Genomic DNA, 20794 nt, shown 5'->3' with positions numbered 1-20794 from the left:
GAAGTACTTAACACTGCCAGCTGAACTGCAGTCACAAGGTTCATCTCCATATTCTTACTTCCATCCCCTCCAAGCCACCGGTCCAGCTTTAGGGCACGCTGAGATAAGCCATCAGACAGCTTACATAGAGATCTATTTTCTAGCCCTTCTGGGCTACACAGATACTGAAATTCTACAAACCAGGTGCCTTACTTATCTAAGCGTATAATAAAGGCAATACTTCTAGATCTCATCAGGCCATACAAACACTACTGGAAAAGATACTCAATAAGCTCATACGACACGCAAATGTCAAACCAACATTGTTCAGACCTGACTACCTGTTAAAAAATGCTTTAATACTTCAGTTTCACAGAAATCAATCAGCTCACTAGAAACGTGCCCAAGTGATATTCCACTCTAGGCTGAGAAGGCCAAGCTCAGTTGTTATTTCGTCTAAAAACTTCTTTTATACCCAAGTCATTCACCGAGATCCAAGCAACCACTTTTACAAGCATCTGATCCAACAGCTTGCCAAGCTTCGTATAAACACATTTTACTATTTCATAAAGTTTGTGTGCCAAGTGTTTGAAACATGAAGTGACAGGCTCTCCGTGGAATTGCTGCAGAGCTGTGAGGCGCTCAGTGCCCCCAGCCTCCCGAGGCTGCAAACTGACCCCGAGTAGCCAGAATCTTATCCAAGAATGCTCTGCCAATTTGCAATACTGAAGCAGACCATGATCGGCCAAAGAAGAATTCCTTTACATGTGCCTCAGAATCCCCCAGTGATCAGCACGCTATAAATATGCATCACTGCTGAGTTTCTGTTTTTCTGTTGAAGAAGTTTCTGTCATTAAGAAACCCACAAATTTAAAGATTAATGCTAAATATGCTTCACTGAATAAAGACATGTTAGCTATCTGCTTTTTCTCTTCCCATACAGAAATCACCTCATCTTAATGATTCTTTTAACTTGTTCACATCTTACTTTCACCAAAGGTCCTAAAGTTACACAAACCAATTAAGAGCGAATTTTCTGATGCCATAACCCAGTTTCCATGCTTCACGAAGCAAAACCCGACTTCTTACAGTGAAGTTGCATTTGTGCCCTATTACACTGCATTTCAGTCTAATTGACCACTTACTGAAACTTCTCACTTCCTCTCGCCAGCTTGGCCTGCTCATGGCTCGAGGTCTCCTTTAGCCAGTACACCAAAGCTGGAGATAACCTATTTTTTGCCACGTTTACTTCTGATTTACTGCCTATTTGCATTTCTAATACTATTACTTAAGGGTTTTGATGACATGTCCTTTATGGTGTTTTGTAGCATTAATGTAAATCTTATCACAACTTTCCATTACCACTGAAGGAAATGAGGCAGATAAGCTAGAGACAGGCATCAAAAGTCTTTTTTTGGTCATAAAAACAGTGAACTCGAGGTTCTACCTCTTTTATGTTGTTCCTACATGCAGTAATACCCAGGAAGGCTGTGAAGTTTCTTTTTAGAGTTAGTTACGCTTTATTTTTCAGGCTACAGAGCCTGTTAGGCAGAGAAGAGCTCACCTCTCAGTGCTCCGTCCCTCACCTGAGCCAAACTGCTGACTCTGTTACTGATCCCTTTGATATTACAGCCACTTAACTCACAGTTTAAATTGTTGAGAAACACATGAATGCAATTTACTCCTATAAAAAAAAAAAGTCTAGGTTTCTTTATTAACCTAAAGCAGCATTCCATCAATCACTTCCAGAGCTGCATAAAACAACCGAAAAGCCATTTTTCCATACTCAAGTCTTTTCAAAGTTCCAGCTGCCTGGAACGGAAGGCTCTTCAGCATTCGGCTAGAAAGGTGCCACTTCAGGTTTATGAGTCTTCAGAGTGTGCTTAGATCACTTCTATAAGTACGGTCCACGTTTGCGCACCATTCGCATGACACAATAAATGGAAAAGTGCTTTGACGGCCCTTCCAGAAGGACGGGGTCAGGATCAGAGCTCACCCCTGCACCAGTGCCTTCCGGAGGCCTGTGACGGCTGGGTGCAAGCCACGCTTTTGGCAACCCCAAATGGCAGCGTGAGCTCTCCGACCCATAGTGTGTCAAGCTGTATCGTTAGGACACCTCTCAGCTGTCTCTCCTTCAGAGGCAAAAAGGAAGCTCTAGAGATACGAGTGGGCTCAGCGACCCGCCTGAGAGAAGACTGCGCAGACAGCACGGTGAAGAGACACGGTGCTCCCCCGTGGGTTACGGGGGCAGGTGGCGACTAGACCCGCAGAGGCAGCGCCGCCCGCTGAGCCCCGGGGAGCACCCAGACCCCATCCCGCAACCGGGGCTGTAGCGGCCGGAGCGCTCCGAAGCCGCCCGGCTTCCTCGGGGCCGCCCGGCTCACCGCAGCGGCGCTCCGACGGGTCGCGGCCGCCTCCCGCTTAGCGCCCGCGGGGCAGAACCCCCCGACGCGAGCGCGACCCCGCGAGGCGGTGACGGACACGCGTGGGCAGCGCGGGGCCGACGTCCCCGCGAGCGTCTCCCGCCGCGCAGCCCGCGCACCTGCCCGCCCGGGCCGGGAAACTTTCCGGGCTGAGGGTGGGGGGAGGGCGGGCGCGGACGGCGGTACGGAGGGGCCGACGGTTGGCGGCGCGCGGCCCCGGCGGCGGTTGGCGGCGCGCGGCCCTTACCCGTCCTTGCGGCGGGCCTTGTAGACGTGCCCGTAGGTGCCTCTGCCCACTTTGCAGCCCTCGTACTCGAACAGATCCTCCACCCGCTCGCGCTCGGCCGCCAGCTTCGACTTGAACTCGTAGTCCATGTCTCGCCCATGGGCGGGGAGGGACGGGAGGGGGACGCGGCGCCGGATCAGCACCCCCGGCCAGCGGAGCCCCCTCCCGGCGCCGCCATTTCCGGGGCTCGCTGGGGGCGGGAGGGATGGGGGGGGGGGGGGGCGGTTTGTTTTTGTTTTGGTTCGGGGATTTTCGGCGGGGGGAGGGGGTGCGCTCCGCCGCCACCCGCTTCAACTGGGTTCCTCGCGGCGCGGCGCGGGGCACGCTGGGAGTGGTAGTGCGGCGGCGGGCGCCGGCCCCGGCGCCGTGGGCGGGACGAGGCCGCGGCTGAACTACGACTCCCGGCATGCCCCGCGCCGCCGCGGCCAGGCGGCGTCGGCGCACTGCGCTCCCCGGAGACGGCTGAGCGTTTCGGCGGCCGCCGGGAACTTGCCGACTCTTAACGTCGCGGGAGCGGAGAGACCGCCACCCGGCTCGGCGCCTCCGGCGCGGAGACCGCGCGAGCCCCGCTACCGCGGCCGCCGCGCACAGGGCCGCAAGGAACGGGGCGCCGAGCGACGCGGTGCGGCAACTTGTTTATCTCGGCAGCTGCCACTCAACGCTCGGCTCCACCCCCCGCGCGATGCCGCCCCCTGATTGGCCACCACGGCCCCGCCCCCGCGGCCCCGCAGCGGCTCCCGCCGCCGAGCCCGGCCCGGGCCGCGGGCGTTGTGCTGCGGGGCGGGGCCCGGCGCCTCCAGCCCCGAGCTCCGGGGGAGGCCGCTGGTTGGGCAGCGGCGGGGACCGCGAGCGGGCGGGGCGAGGCGCGGCGCGGCCGGGGCTGCGACGGGGTTTGGCACGGAGAGAGTCGGAGATCGGTGTTTGAAGCGCGGATTTTCCACGGTCGTTCTTTATACCAAGAATCACACGGACGGTGTTCAGCGTTCACCTGAGAATGCTGACTCCGTCCTGTCCGTCGGTGGGGCCTGGTGGTTAGATGCCCTCACACCAAGCCTTGTCCCTTCAGCCCTAAGCGTTGGAGATGTTTAGACGGATGTGATGATGCTGACGGGTTCACCTGTACAGATACAGATACACAGTGAGGCCTTTTAAAATTACATTCCAACCAATCGCTCCGTGATTTCTTTGTGCCAAACTGTGCTCCCCACAAGCTCGCAGCGCTGCAGAAGCGCTCCAGGGACACAACCTCAGCCCAAGGCTATGCCGCGACAGGAGCAGTGACAGCCCTGCCTGCTCCGCCTCACCTCATGGCAACGAGCGGCACCGGGCAAAGTCAGAGGAGAAAGGCGGGAAAAGCACCGCCCGCCCAGCAGCTACCTGCAGTGCTGGCGGGGGGAGCGGGCCGGCTGCTGTGCCCCGTGACAGAGCTGTGGGAGGGCCCCCCCGACAGAGCATGATCCGTCACGGTTCCTGACCCATAGGCTGTACCCAAGCAGGAGTACGGCCGTGCGACATGGTCAGCTCTTCCAGAAGGCCCCCTGTGCACGTCTCTGACCACCAGAGCTCTCACAGAAGGACGGCTCCTTTACCAACATAGTGTTTCCCACAGAACCACAAGTACTGTTAGGTTTTTTTTTTTTCTGCAGCTGCAGATACGGATCTTCCTGAACAACGCTCAATCGCGAGCTGGCAATCTTCCTAAATGCCGTAGTGACCATTTATCTTTCAACGTCAGCGTTACAGACGTTTGCTAAAATTAGAGCTAACCATCTACCTTTTGCAAAGCACTCACATCTTTAGTCACCTAGTCATCAAATCCAGCACTGAAAAGAGGGGACATAGGCTCGCAAAGACAAACGTGTCGCTGCCTCAGAGGGGTGTACTGTTGGTAAAAATAAACTCCACAAGTTCCTGTTGCTCACTTTGACCAAAATAATAATTGTTTTTTCCCATTCTCGTCACGGATGCTGTTGTTTTCTGCATGACAGGTCTGATTTTCCTGTAATTTGCTGTGTGTCAGCAGCCCTGGTTGGAGAGGGTGACAGTGCACCAGGTATGGAGGCTCAGCCTGGCTGGCAGCTGTGAGCCTAGGCAGATCAGTTCCTCTCCACCCCACAGCACACCCAGCTCCTCAGTGTTGCAAATGGCTGTTTTATCCTTCCATAAACTGATCGTGCTCTGGCAGTAAACACTTTGCCCCTCACTGCTGCTGCTGGGAGGCTGTCCGACAGAAACCTTTCTCACGGGGAAGCCTTTTTTTAACCTTCAAACCTGCATTTCCTTGAGACTTGTCTACATCCATCTTCCCATGGAAATACTGCCCTAAAGTAGCCTTTCTTTCCCTCCTGTGTGTATCCCCTGCCAGAATTATTTATAGACAGCAATCTCATCCCCTCGCACCCTTTATTTTGCTGGACTCAACAAGCCATGCCCTTCTCATTCCCCTAATTAGCTCCCTACTCTCCCTTCTTTTGATCATCTTATGATATTTGCAAATCCCGTAAAGGAGAATTTTTGTATAACATCTCAAGTAGCAAATGTGCCATTACTCCTTAAATGTATGATTCATTTAAATCATAGATGACTTTATGAATTCACAGTTAAATAAAATACTTTTTTTTTTTTTTCATTGAACAGTTCATTTTCACTTACTTTGCCCTTGGGAGGTTTGTGACTGTTTAATAATAACACATAATGGGACCCTCTCTGATCACTGTAGCAAAAATGGAGGTTTGGCTGATACCAAGCTAGTTATGTGAATAGCAAAATGTTATCGGTGCTCCTGTTCCTTCTCTCATGAAAGGTAGCCTTGCTTTCAATTTTTTAAGCCTTACATTGACCACAGAATCAGCTAAGCAGATCCAAGTTTAGGCCAGCTCAGAGTCCAGTAAGAACAAGATTACCTTCTCATTTGAAGACTGCAGAAGTTTCATCAATTTGCGGCTAGAACGTGAGGATAAGCACATTTGTTTCATCTTGCAATTGGAGCACATAGCAGGATTCTGCTTCAAATTCTTATTGTATTTTTTCCTACTTGGAGAATCTCTGATTTCTGAACTGCCCTTTGGCAGCAATCCTTTTCTGAGAGATTGCATTCCTGTGCAAACGGCTGCTTCTTCAGAAGGGTTTCCTACCATTCTTGAATATTGTATTATTGTGTTATCCATGTCTGTTCAGAACAGAAATTAATGTAATTTTTTAGATACGTAATGCCCTATCCTTTGCTAACTGTGCTGATAAAGAAATTCTGAAAAGTACCACCAAAGAAAATAGAAAATGACAGGTTTGCAAGCTTCTAGGGTGATGTTTCTCAGACTGACAGCCTAACTGGAGATGAGGGGTTGTTGCTCGTTAACATCACCATTTCTCCACAAGTTTTGATGGTTACATAGTGTCCAGACTATAGGAAAGGAAAAGTGTTTCAAGCAAGACTGAAAGTTGAGGAACCGAATATTCTCACCAATTCTCTATTCTAATTCTCCTAGAGAGATAAAGCATGAATTCCTAGTGAAAATAAGGATTTGGTCTTTTAACATTTTCACATCAAGAAATGGCACAGACCATTTTTTTTTTCTTTCCTTTGCACATAAAATACAGTGTTTAATTTTCTTTCCAGCCTGTCTTCACTTCACTTCCTGTCTTGATAAGTTGTATGCTCTGCCTTAGCCAATCTCTTACTCTTTTCTCTTTGAGTATTGGTGAGATCAAAAAAAAATAGTGTTTGTTTTCTGTGAATGTTTTAGGCCACATCTGGAAGAAGTTGCACCACTCTCCTTGAAAGTCTTTACTTGTTAATGCAGTGGGAAATATTGGATTCTTAGGGATCAGAGACAGCATATGTCCAGTAGATCTTGAGTGGGGCATTAATAAACCTATACAGCGTTTACTTACATCTGTCACATTTGAGTTGATGGTGCTTCTCACACATCTCAGAAGTCCAAGGAAATTTGAGAAAATTCAGAATAGCAGTCTCACACGAACTGCACTGCTATCTCTACAGAAGCAGAGCAAAACTCATAGTTCTGTTCCAAAAAGTGTAGGCACTTACTAGGAATTTTTAAACACATCAGTATGAGGGCTTCATGAAAGTGGGCAGCGCATCAGATGATTTGTAATCCATGTAGCTGGGAACGTCTTTACCTGGCTGTAAGTTCAGACATTTTCATTCTAGGTAAAGCTCTACATTTTGGAACCTTTTCTGTTGGTTAACTTCAAAACACCTATAATAGATGTATGAACTTTATTAACTTAGAAAATGAAGTACCTAATTAAGGTGCACTATCAAGATTTTACAATAAATCTAGAGAGCATGCTAGGAATGGAAGATGGGAGTCCTGAATTCTGCTACCATTATATAATTAATTGGCTAGCTCTATGTTTTTAAAATTCATTTTTTTACAGTACCACAATCCAAATACTACTAAAATAGAAACCGTGTGCTGCTTTTCTTGAATATAATCCAAGAAACTGGTCTCAAAATAGGCAGTACTTCTTTTAACCATCGTTGAATTCTTCCTGAGAAAAAGAAAACTCTCACCAAAGTCACAAAACCCATCCCCTACCTTCTCTTTGCAGACTAAATCCAGCAAAGTAAAAGCAAAATAATTCCTCACTGCATGATGTGCCACAGTTCGTCGTTGTACAATTACAACCCAGCCTTACCACTGACCTACCAGCGTTGTCACAAGTATGTCTTCTTAGCATACCCAGGCCCCATGAATTGTGAAACAAGACATGTCAGCTTATTTCATTTACAGTACAGCATGCAGTACAGCATATTTTCTTCAGTTTTTCAGAAAAGGCTCAAAGTTGGGATACTGTTAACTACAGCCATCATGTTCTCATCTGATAAACAGCATGACAGCTGGTTTGGAGGGCCAGTCATTACCACCAGCATAAAGCGGGAGTTTAGAGAAAGCTTTGAACTCTAAAAGTGTAGGATCTGCGCCTCATTATGGAGATACCATAAACTCTAATTCCTAACATAGCAGCCAAAAATGTGGTACTTGGGAGCCTCACGGTTGTTGTTGCTGAGATTCCTTGGGTTTTTCAATCTACTTGCACCATCAGTGTTCCAGCACCACCATATTCCATCTACTACTTCTTCCCTGGCATTGGTCACAGTTTTCAGAAGCTAAAATGATTCTCAGCTTCCTTGTAGAATTCACTGATCTTTTTTTCTCCATGAACCAGGAAAAACAGTTGTATGTAGTGAAAAAGTGAAAGATGTTTCTTTGATTCCTAGGGAAAATATACTTGAAGCATATAAGGAAGAATGCAGCCAAACGCACAGTCTGATAGCTTTCTGAAGTTAAACGTACTCCCGCAGAACAAACAGAACTGTGCTGAACAACCCAAACTTTATCAAACTCAACTACTGCAACACAGCAGTAACTGTTATGTTTTAAGCTGTTTCCATTGGGTATAACAAGGTTTATACCGCTTTACTGGGAGAATCCACCCTAGGGACGAGGTATGGCTGCAGAAAAGCATTTCATCACAAATCCATGGAGCAATATTTTATTTTCATATTGCTTCTACCCGGATAGATTGTGATGCCCTGTTGCAGCACATGTTAAAAAAGGCTTTAATAAATTGCAGTTGGATGGGAGACATGGAACGAGGAATAACAGACTTCAGTTGTGCCAAGTGAGATTTATTTATAGGAAAACCTTCGAGCAGTGAAGTCAGTCATGTACTGAAACTTCCTGGAGATGAGTGAGGCATAATCATTAGATTAAAATCATCAGATATTTTTAAGAGAAGGTTCGATAAAATGCTATCAGAAATCTTGCGGGTGAGGAAGATTAACTTGAAGAGGAGAGGGGAAAGAAATCAGATATCTTGTTTTCCCATCCTGCCTTGTTTTTCTATGATAGTGTTATTCTCTGCAACATTAGAAGGAGCGTCAGCTCATGGGCTAAGTTAAAAGACAAAAGTTAAAAGACAAAAGAGAGAACTGAACCACGAGTTTCCATGACAGAAGCATTATCCCATATGGATTGCTTAAAGCTGAGCTGTTCACAGCTCATAAATGATCTGGGAAGAGGAATGAGCGATGATGTGACAACATTTGAAGAACATATATAATATTTCAGATCTGAAGCTGATTGAAAAGTACTGTGAGAGCCTCCCATGACACTGTGTGAGTAGTGGTAGCTGAAAAACAGTGTTCCAATGTGCAGTGCTATGCACACGAGGGAAAAACATGCATATGTGATGAGGGCCTCTAAAACAGCTAGCATCACTCAGGAAAAGAGTCTGGACGTTACTGGGAATTGTTCTCTGAAGAAAAGTTCAGTGCTCAAGAGTGGTTAATTGGACAAAAATGAGTGAATATGGTTAGGAAAAGAATAAAGAAACAAGATGTAAAGCGTATTTATAGCACTGCATACAATCATGGGGCACTATCTGCATATGACATTCGGTTCTAGTTACCTCATCTCAGAATCCATACAAGTGGGATTACAGTAAGGTCCAGGGCTGGATAAGCAAAGCACTTCAGAAATAAGAAATGGCAAAATGATGGAATACAGGTTCACTAGCTGCTGTTAAGCACAAGGTGCTGCCTCTGCCTCAGCCAGCCTGCAGAACACAGATGGGGAAGCTGTGAAGGGATTATGACTACATGCTTGCTTCCTTTTTATTCTCTTTCACTGTGGGTTAGGTGGGCCGCTGGTTTGAACTACTGTAGCCATTCATACGATCCCATGAGGAGAGATCAAATAAATTGGGATCTGTTAGCTGGGAAAATGAATGAATAGGGGGTGATAAATGATAAGAAATAAATTGATCTGAAGGACAAATTTAGTTAATACAGTGTCATTTGTGGCTATTAGGTACAGGAGTCCAGAGGAAACTACCAGCTCAAGAAGGCGTTGCTACTCAGCCTGCTAGGAACTGCGAAGATGCTGTGGTATGAGAAACCAGCAATGTGAGAGCTGATTCCATCCTGCCTGTGAGTGATTTTGAGCTTTGTGAAGCTGTGGTGGAACTATTCTAAGGAAAACCAGAGAACTCCTACGTTGAGAGCCCCGATCTGTTACTGAAGTTCTGTTTTCCTTTCTTCCTCTCTAATTTTATTATTACTAACTCCATTCGTGCCTCAGTGGCAAAATCCTAAATTATCTGTGTGCCAGAGCTGTATTTACAGCCAAATAGGAAATGACAGAATTGGCTGCTGGCTCACTACACTGAAAAAGTTGAGCAACTCTGAATTTTAAAAGAAATCCAGATGGTCTCATGAGAGCAGGAGCCAGGAGTGCCATTGCCATGCGTTCTTTCATTTCGGTGGGGATCGGATTCTCTGTCTGCAACACAAGGCAGTGTATTTCTCCATCATTAGGAAAACTTTTGGATTAAAGTGTTACTCAAACTAACACTTAGCTTTACTAGCTGTGTCCATCCACCAGTAAATAATTCCTATCTGCCTGAAGAAAAAAAAAAAAACCACTGACCAAAATCTTTTTACAAAATTAAGACAATCAAACACATTGAGCTCATGCACTGAGACTGAAGTACTTTCAATGGCCTTAGTGATGTTTATTTAACATATAAAGCACGTTGGTTCCCTGTATCCCATGAGAGCGTCTGGCCGGGGTGGAGTCAGTTTTCTTCATTGCAGCCCACCCAGTGCTGTGCTTCAGATTTGTGATGAAAACAGCCTGATAACAAAGTTAGTTCTTGCTGAGCAGTGCTAGCACAGCATCAAGGCATCCTCTGTTTCCTACTCTGCCCCCACTGTGAGTGGGCTGATCCAAAGCATCCAAAGAGATACTCCATACTGAATAGTATTGTGATCGGCACTGTAAAACTGAGGGGGAAGTTTTTGCAAAGTAGGCATTGGTCAGACTCTCTGGGCATCGGTCTGCTTGTGGGAAGTGATCAGAGAGTGCCTTTGCATCACTTGGCTTCATTCTGTACAGCCACACTCAGAATCCATGAGAGTCCTGCACCAACTCTGGGACTCCTGACTAACAGTAGGATTTGGGGTTCTATGGTTGTATGAGCTTTTCAGGGCTATTCGAAAGCAAAAACCATGGGAAAGGTTTTTGTTGGTTTTATTTGTTTGTTTCTTGTTGATGTTTGGTTGGTTTTGCTTTTTTATTTAATTATGTTTGTTTTTCTGAGAGTGGAGGAACTGAAGTTTTAAGGAGTGAAATTCATACACCGAGTTTCTATTAATGAGCTTCAGTTAACAGATCCATGCTTACCCCAAAGTCTATTCATTGTTACCATTGCAAAACTCATTATTCATATTTCAGTTCTTGTGTCTATAAAGCAGGAAAAACAGACATCCCTAATAGGACTATGGGAAATCTAGTTGATGACCTTGGAGAGAAAGCTCAAAGCTCTAAGTATTAACCACTATTTTATTGTTATTACTTAATTAAGCCAAAATGATCGTTGCAAGCACAAGCAGGACTTTCTTCATATAACCTACTAAGTCCTTCACTTACAATGGATTCTTTGGTATAAGGCAGAGCCGTAGGAACCCTGAGTTAAATATGCTTGCTATAGAAGCAAGCATACTTGACACAGAAATTATTGTGATAGCTGTGGTAACATAAACTGTAACAGTAGACTAGTATCAAGCTACCAAACTATTCAGATGGGAGGTCATGAATATTGCATGTATTGAACTGGATACTTGTGGAAAAGAGAAATTAATGTAAATAATTATTTTCAAGGGGTGATCATTGTGCCAGCTACATTAAGCATTCTTTGTGGTGCTGAGCCCATTCGGTCTGTTTAATTTTGTTGTGCTGCTTTTGGCTCGGGTCATTCCCATTCAAGTTGTGCTGTCAGGAAGTGGCAGAAATGAAGCTCTGGCTCCTTTGGGTCCACGTCCCCCTTTTTGTCCCTTCCCTGTGCCACAGCTCGGGCCCTCTGTCCATCATCCGTCTGCCCTTCCTCCAGTGTCCCAGCTCCCTCCTCCCCATGCCAGCTGCCAGCTGGGTGACACCAGCGGGAAGTGGTTGCTTTTGAGCTGGGCATGTAGTAGCTGGCAGAAAACTAAGTAGAATAAACAACCTCTGAGCTCAGGCAGCAGCCTTTCAGTCACTGTAAGAATCTGAAGGAAATGATCTCTCCTTTACTGAGCTGTTAACATTTCACAAAACCTGAAAAAAATTCAGAGCCCATCGTTTTCTGTTTCTGCATCAAACGTAACTGATATAAACTCGTGGGCTCAAAAGTTATTAAAGATGGTCTGGCAAGATTGGTAAGCAAACAGTATTACCACCTAAACCCTGTTTCCTTAAGTCCTCGAGAAATACCGTTTGATGTTATGATAACATAACAAACAATAAGATTTGAAGGCAGATCTTAAGGGAGATCGCCAAAACCATTTAGTGGTGTCACAGCTGCAAAACTATCATTGCTTTGATTTATCAGGATTAGCACATAATTTAGAAGGGACCAGGATGACGTATCACGAGCCAGAACTTGAGTCTTAATTAAATGCCTCTGCTCCAGCAGTCAGACAGCATTTCCCAAACATATAAAATTGTATTTTGTTGTCAAAACTTGAGACTTCTTGTTTGGGAATAGAAAAAGTTAACCAAAGGTCGGTACTGTACAGCCCTAATGAATGAGAGATTTTCATTGCCTTTAGAGCTTCCTGCCTATGAAAGGTGGTTCGCTTGAATATCCACAGATGAGAATCACATGTCACGTATGGGTGTATTTTCTGCCTTTATTAAGTGCATTCTTCTTCCACATTGCCAACATCCCGGACTTTATCTGACTTAAGTGCAGGTACAGAAAGATCCAGTTCTGGCACAGAGCAGCTAACAGATGGTACCTGTTCTAAAGTATGGCAAAATTGAATGCTTTCTTTCATAACATTTTTTCCCATGGTATCACTTAAAAATTGATACCACATGTCATCCTTAGCCCTCCCAGAACACGTTAAAAATGAGGGGTAAAAAAGCCAAGCATCGAATTCACCTTGATATGACTTTGATGGAATTAAGACAAAGAGATGAGCTGAACTCAGTGGCATTACAAATCAATTTATTTCTCTCTGTCAGTAATTCAGTTTTCATTGAAAGTGTGCCAGGTCACTGACATGGTAGATGAAGCAATCTGTTGTCAAAAAGTTGTCTAAGAGGAAGTTAATGTCTGAAAGCAGTGTGGTGGTTATATCAATTATGGACAAACTGGAAACAGAGGAGTAAATTTGATAAAGTACTGATGAGCAAACAATATGCAGTGAGTGTAGCTTGCACTGATCAGGGAACTGCGCACATAATACACTTGCACAGAGAAATGAGGTAATAGACAAGTTCTGCACATCTACATGAAAACATAGATGAAAGATGGAGGAAAGCCCCAGAGCATGGGGAATTTCATTTCGCAGTTCAATCTGGTCATGCATAAAGTAGATATAAGTGCTGTGCTGTGACTGCTGCAGAGCTTTCAGTAGATCCCGTAAAATCCCCTCCAGAAACTCCTTCCTACATACAGAAGCTATATGGAATGAATTCAAGTGATATTAACTAAACAAGTTCAATTTTTGTGTGTGTGTAGTTCCTTTCCTACTGACTTAAAACTGTTTTCATCTGTTTATTTTATGACTATACCTTTAGGCCATAGGCACAAATTAAGGTAGTTAAAAGTTATTCCATTCAGAGATGTTACTGCTCCCTAACTCATCATTGACCTTCTGCAAAAGGCCACTTACCCCTCAGCTCTGCCAGCCTGCTCCAAAACGTGCCAGTTGGTGTCACCAAGGCCAGCAAGCAGCTTCCAATGAAGTAGCCAAGGGGGCAAGCCAAGGGGCTCTGACACAACACCTGCCACGGTCACCTGCTGCCAGGGGATGGCAAGCTGCAGGGTGTGTGATGTCTTCATCTGCTCCATCCGTGTTGGGAGCAGCAACCTACTGCCCTGCTGACAGCTAAACCAGTACAAACAGATCTAAACCACGCTAAAACCTTGTCTACACACAGCTTTGTGCGTACATTGCTACACCCGTTTGGAAATCAATACAGCTGACCAGGTAAACTCTTCCTGCAAACTTACTTATGGCACTCTGAAGTTGTTTTTCTACTGATGTGATATTCCTATAAATGTGGCTCTAATACAATGTTATTTTATCATATTCTATATCAGGACGTCACGTTGCATTCTAAGCCAATGTGGAAGCACAAAAGAGGATGAGTACCTTACCTTTATCTACATCTTTTGTTTATCTTATAAGACATTTTTAGTTTAATCTCATCTTAAGTTATACATAATGCAAACCAGTACCACCTGTAAGTAGTTCTAGGAGGCCTTTGTTACCCAAACGCAGTGAAAGGAAGAGCAGGAAAGCTGCAGAGCCCCACAGCTGGGAAGGGGATGCACATCCCCTGCTGCCCTGTGCCAAGTGGCACACAGCACACTGAACTGAGGGGTGCTGAGAGCCCCCGGGATGTCTGAGTCTCTCAAGTGCCCTGTGATGGCACTGAGCAGACACAACTTGAAACCAAGCAAACCAAGCAGGAAAAAAAAAAGGATCCATGTACCATCTGCGCAGTTCTGTATGGTAGTAGGGGTCAGCTCTTCCCTTTTGGCGTCTATGAATCATGGAGCCTTGGGAGCTTCCTGCAGAAGGGAACAAGCTGCAGAGCTCTACACACACAGCAAGCCTGGGGAAACCATACTTAAAGCCAAGCAATGTTTATTCAAGCCCTTGGCAGAGCCCGTGGCCACGTGGTAGGCGAGTAATATCGTTCTGCAACTCAAGTTTAGCAGAGTATGAGAACTGCTCAACAGCTTTTGCAAGGGCTGTCAGAGACTTCGGGAATGGCTTGATACTGGGCTAAAGCTCCACCTAGGCACTCCACACGCCTTAGGAATTCCAACAATTTGCAGCTCTCTGATCCCGGTAGGAGGTTCTTTCTTTGTAATCTCCTAACAAATCAAACACAATCATTTTATTCTGCATGAAAATAGCAAACTCGGGTATCTTTCTGAGTCAGAGGATTTAAAGTTCAAGTCATTCTGAAAGCCTCGCTCTAATTAAGAGAAGAAAGAAAGAGCCTGCTTGGCACCCAGCAAATGCACGCAAGAAGCTTAATTTCTTGATTTAAATAATATAGATGCAGCATTATTTTTTTAGGTAAGACATAAGAAAGATCAAACACAAAGATAGAAATCTATCTGCTTTTTCTAGCCAAGGTTCAGTTTACAAGAAAAAAAAAAAAAAAAGCATGTTGGCAGATGGGTACCAAAAGCAGTGGCACGAGCTGATATCCTGCTAACACTGGCAGAGTGTGTGAGGGTATCCCAGAGGAGAGACAAAGTCTGGGGCTGCACACTGACGGCCACCACAGTTACTTAATATAGGATTGCTTTGTCCATGCTGGAGTTAATGGGATTGCCACTGCCCTTTCCTGTTTTTCCTTTAGAACAACCTTGCATAACAGAGAAGTTTGATAGGAAGCATACACGTCTTCCCAGCTCAGAAATCAGAAACGCGAGAGGGGGACTCTGAAGACAGACAGCCCCTAAGCAAAGAACCAGCACTGATCAGTTTCAAGGCAAAACAAAGTGTGACATACCCCGTGCCTCGGAAGAGGTTTGACAAAACTTCTCTGTACTTTCCACGCAGCAGCACAGCTGGAGCTGGGCGCACAGGGTTGGCGCACTGCAGGAGATGGCACTGCCCATGAAGCGCTACACAGAGAACAGCCCGCACCACCCTGCTTGTTGATAGAGAACCAGGGAGTGGTGCATCCCTTTGTTCCAAACAGATGACTTCAGCTCCGGGCACGGGATGCTTGGCACATCTCTCACCGCCCTGACTTCCCACAGATAACATGTGGCCTGCGCGATACCAGCCCCTGCACCGTCTCTTGAACAGAAGTGGATGCCTATCTGCCACTGCTGCTGCGTTTGTACAGAAAAGCAGGAACTCTCTTGTCCAAGGAGTGTCCCCGAGAGATATAAATACTCTGCAGGTGTTTGCATAGTCTTACAGTACGTGCGCACTGAGATGGTACGGATAGATACGAGCCCCAGAAGAGCTGAACAAACCCCATGTTCAGAGAGATCAATTGATACAAAAGCTTTGCTATCCCTCAAAATAAGTCCTGATGGAGACAGGGTTTGGCAGGAAGATAATCTGCCATTCAGCTGATAGACATAAGGTGTATGGGAGTCAGCTGTGACTTCCAGAAATTTAGCATGAAATCGATGCCGGTGTTTTCCATTCTGTGCACTTGTGTCATTTAAAGAAAATCAATATATCTACAGATTGCCTCACATATAGCAGCACTATAAGGAACCAGGTGTTGGAAACAAAATGTTAAGCCACCCAAAGCCGCTGCAGTTAATCATATTTAACACCTGACTAAACCGGGCTCACCCAGAGCTTTGGGGAGGGTTGGGAACAACCACTGTTGACCGAGTAATTCTGCTGTACTACCTGAGTGCCTGTCAATACCTGCAGCTTCTACTAAAGCTGTATGGAACTGTAAAAGCTAAGGGCCCGGTACAAGTACAGGACATTTTGTGCTTTCCATTTCTCTGTTCAATCACTGATACAGCATATCTTAGGAGGGACTACTGTTACTTTTTTCTACGACCCTCAGACAGACTGACTATCGATCATAAAGCTATTTACTTTTAATGAATAGATCATTATGAATATCATACGAGAGAAAATTGCAGAGATTATGCTCTGCTGGTCAACCTCCATAGCGACGCCATAGCACTGAGTTGCTTTGTGTTTATTCCCTTTACAATGAAAGTGCACATACAGTTTGCTTCAAACTGATGAAGAAAACTTCAGCTTCTGTGTTGCCTGAATAACATAACCTACCTGAACAACTCTCACCTGAAGAGGTACAAGAAAAGCTCTGAAGAGCTACATCAAGAGCAGCGCTAAGGCAGGGCAGGCACCAGTGTGGGAGTGCTTTGAAACAGAGTGGGACTACGGGAAGATTCCTGGAGAGACAAGATGAGGACAGCAACAAAGGAGAAAGGAACTTGAGGATCTCCTGTATCATTTTACTTTAATGCTTGAACTTGACTTTTTTCTCTCAGAAGGACTGCCTTTACTTTTTCTGTGGCTTAGCATAACAGAAACAGACTGTTAATAATAATAGCTGGCTTCTCTTTGGCTTTCAGTCAAGGGAAAGTATCTGATTATATCAGAAAAACTTGTCCTTTGTATCCTCCTGGATCCTTACTGATCCCTTCCCATACCCGAGTTCTCCAAATTTTCTGATTTTCACACGGTGCAGGTATGCCCTTGGGTACCTGTGCCTTTTGTCACTGCACTAACACTGACTCCACTGTTCCAGTACTCATCGTCCTAAGACTTCTCGGGCAGTCCCTGGCAATTTAACACCCATCCCTGCAGCAATACCACTACCCAGAGCAAGCTGTCTGGAAGGAAACAGACCCTCTGTCTGATATCTGGAAGACTTTCATGAAGGAAAAATTGTTAAAAGAATTTCCAAAATCTTCCTCCTTCCTGTTACCGAGTAAAATGTAACCATCTCCCTTTTGACAGATGGTCCTAGAAAAACATGGCCTCCGTAATTGCTTAAAGGTTGACACAGACCAAGGGGAAAGATGAGTTAAATGGGATGATGTGCATCCAGAGCTTCTTTATCCCACAGGGAATGCTGAGAAGCCTGCACAGCAGAGGGACAACAGCGTGGGGAGATCACAGACAACGTCACGTTGCTGAAAAACAACATGCTTCTAGAAAAAAAACAGAAAGGCAAGTAGGTGCATCTGTTATCAATCAGCCCTCAACAACTTTAGGAGTCATGGAGCAAAAGAAGCAAGCCTTCCCTCAGGCTCAAATTCCTCCTTGGAATTTCTCAGATTTTCTTGTCTGCAGAGCTGTGTTTCCTCCTCCACCCTGCAAACAGCAGCTACTGCCACTGCACTGAGTGCACATACACTCATGTTAAAAACAATCCAAACCCAGAAGTTTCCTTAAGTGTAAAAATAGGTTTGCTTTTTAATTCCAGTGCTGATCAAATAGCAAAAGTTTCTGTAAAAACCACATCATTTAGAGTATGTACAGGACTCGTGTCATTAGGTCACTGCATTCTGCTCCCTCCTCACTCCCAGCTGCACCAGGTACCCATATAACCCTGACTCCCACTCCAGGCAGCCAGCTTGGGGGAGCACATATTACAGACTGCAGTTTTTAGTGGATATTCAGTCTCAGAACCAGAATAGAAACAGTCCTAAAGTAAGGAACCCTGAAATTCACACGGTCTGGATACTGGGTCACCAGAACCAGCTATTTTACTCTGCTCATCCATTCCCACAGACACACATTATGGTCATGTGTATAACCACAAGTGGAGGACCTCCAGCGGTGCCCTATGTCAGTGCTGTGTGTTGTCCTCTTTGCTTCCCAGGTATGTTCTTGTGCTCCTGGATATTCCCAAACCGACCTTCAGTCTACAGACTCTGACCTCAAACTGAGGAGAATTCAGTAATGAGTGTAGTTAATTTGAAACTGCCTATTTTTTCTTAAGTCAATAATGGGAAAACCAACTGTCAGCAGAACCCTCCTGAGAACACAGTCCTACAGGGATCTAATGTTTCCCTCAACAAAACAATGCTATAGCAACTAGCCTGATGCGTGCCTGCTCAAGCTGCCAACCTACTGCCACGCTTTCCCCAGTGCTTAAAGCAGCCTTCATACAAACTGAACTACAAGTATGCAGCAGTTACAGCAGCATGCTTACCTCACTGAGAATAGGCTTAATAGGATGTGTTGCTTTTCCAGTTTTAGGTAAGCCATCCAAAGTCCCCTCGCATTTGCTGAAACAAGTGTTGAATCTCTCTTTTTTGGTTCCTGAATTTGGGAAAGGAAGGCTAAGATCTACAGTCTGTGCTTCAATAAGAAAATGGGCAAAGAAAAACGTTTCCTTTAAGTATTGTATGTCTCGCTTGATCAGTCAGGAGTTTACACTGTGGACAGATATACCTATCTGTACTCAGAGGATGCAAACTCAGGATGTGTCCCATCTATTTCCCTACCACAGTCTCAGCATTCTCTGCTTCAGATTCCTCCATTCCTCAGGCACCACCCTGATTCATAATCTCAGGAAAGGAGATAATAATGATCTTGCAGACCTGCATGATGACTGACTTTGCTGTGGATTTTCCAGCCCAATTGATTGCCCACCTTCTGGTAAGCAGGGTAACATTGCAAACTTCTAGGGTATGATTGCTATTTGCTTATCTGCTGTCAGAGTGGCTCTCACCGTGGTGTCTCTTTGATGAAGGGCCAGAGCCACCACTGCTTCAGTGTACAATTTCATTCTTGTGGCTTTCTTCGTTCTGAATTTCTTCATCCACTGCTAGTTATCCAAAATCTATAACATGCACTTTCATCCTCTGGTGTGTTTTTTTTTTTCCTGTCCATAAGCTTTCGTCATTCTCCTCCCATCACTAATCACCATTTTTAGAAGGGGTTGCTTAAGTTCCATATATATCAAAGATATGCAAAACAGAAATGTAAGGAGCATTACTTTACACTGATCTCAGGCCAATGACAGAGAGAAAAAAAAAATGTAAAATATGGATTTAAAGCAAAACGAAACTATATTTTAGAAAACACCATGAAGTATAGAATTATGGGAGACTGATTCTGGTATCTTGACACTGGGATAATTCTGCACAGAGAAATGCAGTGCAAATTAGTACAGGGATGCATCCTGACATTTTGCTGTGGCTCCACCCGATATAACCGCACAGAGCGAGGCTGGGTTGTGTCAGGCAAAGCAGCTACATATCAGTGTACTCTGATGTTGCAGTGTCAGCTGTTGTAGGCTGACAGCATACTTGCTTGTGTAGTCATATCTGTAAGCCTTGGGGTTGTCAGTTACTCTGTACTGACTCGAGGTCTGGAGAAAGAGCTCAGATGCAGACATCAGTACTGCAGACATGAGGTCAGATAAGACAAATTCCAGCGCCGGTGCTGCACAGATGGAACACAAACGCTCTCAGATTGACGTAGGATTGTACCTCTGAAACAGGGCTGTCTGTAGTCGTTCTTCACGTTTCTAAAACAGTTGATATGATTTTCTCCCTAGCGAAGATGCATCAGTCTTTCAATCTTTGAAACAGAAAGGCTTGCTTTTATTCAGATATTTCACACAGGATTCATGCAAAATTCTTGGCAGTTTAAATAAATAATATTGATTTTAAAATGATTCTATACGGCGTTATTTATTATAACAATGCCTGTAGTGTGTCTGAAAATGTATAATGAAACTGTTGCTGTTTCTTCATAGGCAGTTCAGTTCTCTGCTCACCCTTCCCAGACTGGCCACAGAGTTTCAGCACCTCCCTTATGCCCACTCACCCATGTTTTTAACTTTTGGTGAGCCCTTCACAAGAAGCTACCAAAGTCTCCAGCAGCTACTTGTGGCATTACGCCTACTCACTGAACAGCAGCAAACACCACTCTATTGAAAGACATTGGAATGAACTGTGACACTTTTTGCTGTTTTGGCAAACGGGATGGTTTCAAACCAAACTAGAAATACCTGCCCAAAGAACAAAGTGATTGTATTCTGAAAGAAAGGAGAGAAAGTCTAAATGCTGTACTGACGGACTCATAGAATAAGTCACCCCTTTGGTGTGCCAAGACAATTAAATGAAACCTTGTCTAAAACAGATCAGGTGACTCATGCCCTAAACATACCTGTTCTTCTGCACTGACCACCAGGTGAAGCCCTGGGTGACAGACTTAGTTACCAACGTCTACATTGCATACGTAAAGCTAAACCGGGTTAATTTCTCTGGTTGCAACCATAATTACTTCTGACATTTCCTAAAAAGAATGAAATACGTAACACTTCCCAGAGAGCTCAAAAGTTTTTGGAAAGCTAGGATAAGACTCGGAAGTCCTTTGACCAAACGGAAATACTGATCAGCATTTTTGTGATTTTTTTTAATTTTTTTTTCTTTTTTTGCCCCAGAGCAATTGAACACCTTCGTATCCACAAAGTAAATGTATGCAGACATTACAGAGAAGAGTACATTGACAGAGAAAGGTGCACAAAAGCTGGGCAGATAATCAAAAGCAGAGACAATAGGCAGAACCTGGACAGAACTTGCTTAGGGTTTACAT

General features: G+C 45.1%; 1 protein-coding gene and 1 long non-coding RNA gene across 3 annotated transcripts in view; one reads left to right on the top strand and one right to left on the bottom strand.

Moving 5' to 3' along the window:
* Positions 1-3116, bottom strand: part of CDK19 (cyclin dependent kinase 19) — a 117623-nt gene extending 114507 nt beyond the window's left edge. Inside the window, exon 1 of one of the 2 annotated variants that reach the window (XM_040698316.2) lies at positions 2522-3116. In XM_040698316.2, coding sequence (XP_040554250.2) covers positions 2522-3096 — 575 coding nt within the window. In that variant the 5' untranslated portion in view covers positions 3097-3116. The remainder of the gene's footprint in view (positions 1-2521) is intronic. The other variant, XM_015284576.4, reaches the window with a different exon arrangement.
* Positions 3025-20078, top strand: LOC121110445. Its single transcript, XR_005858891.2, has 3 exons — positions 3025-7375; positions 9528-18847; positions 19953-20078. It is a non-coding gene; the product is annotated as an uncharacterized LOC121110445 (long non-coding RNA).
* Positions 20079-20794: the final 716 nt, after the last annotated feature.

This window comes from Gallus gallus, chromosome 3, assembly GCF_016699485.2.
Source record: "Gallus gallus isolate bGalGal1 chromosome 3, bGalGal1.mat.broiler.GRCg7b, whole genome shotgun sequence".
NCBI classification, from domain to species: Eukaryota; Metazoa; Chordata; class Aves; order Galliformes; family Phasianidae; genus Gallus; species Gallus gallus.
This window is presented reverse-complemented; position numbering and strand designations above follow the sequence as displayed.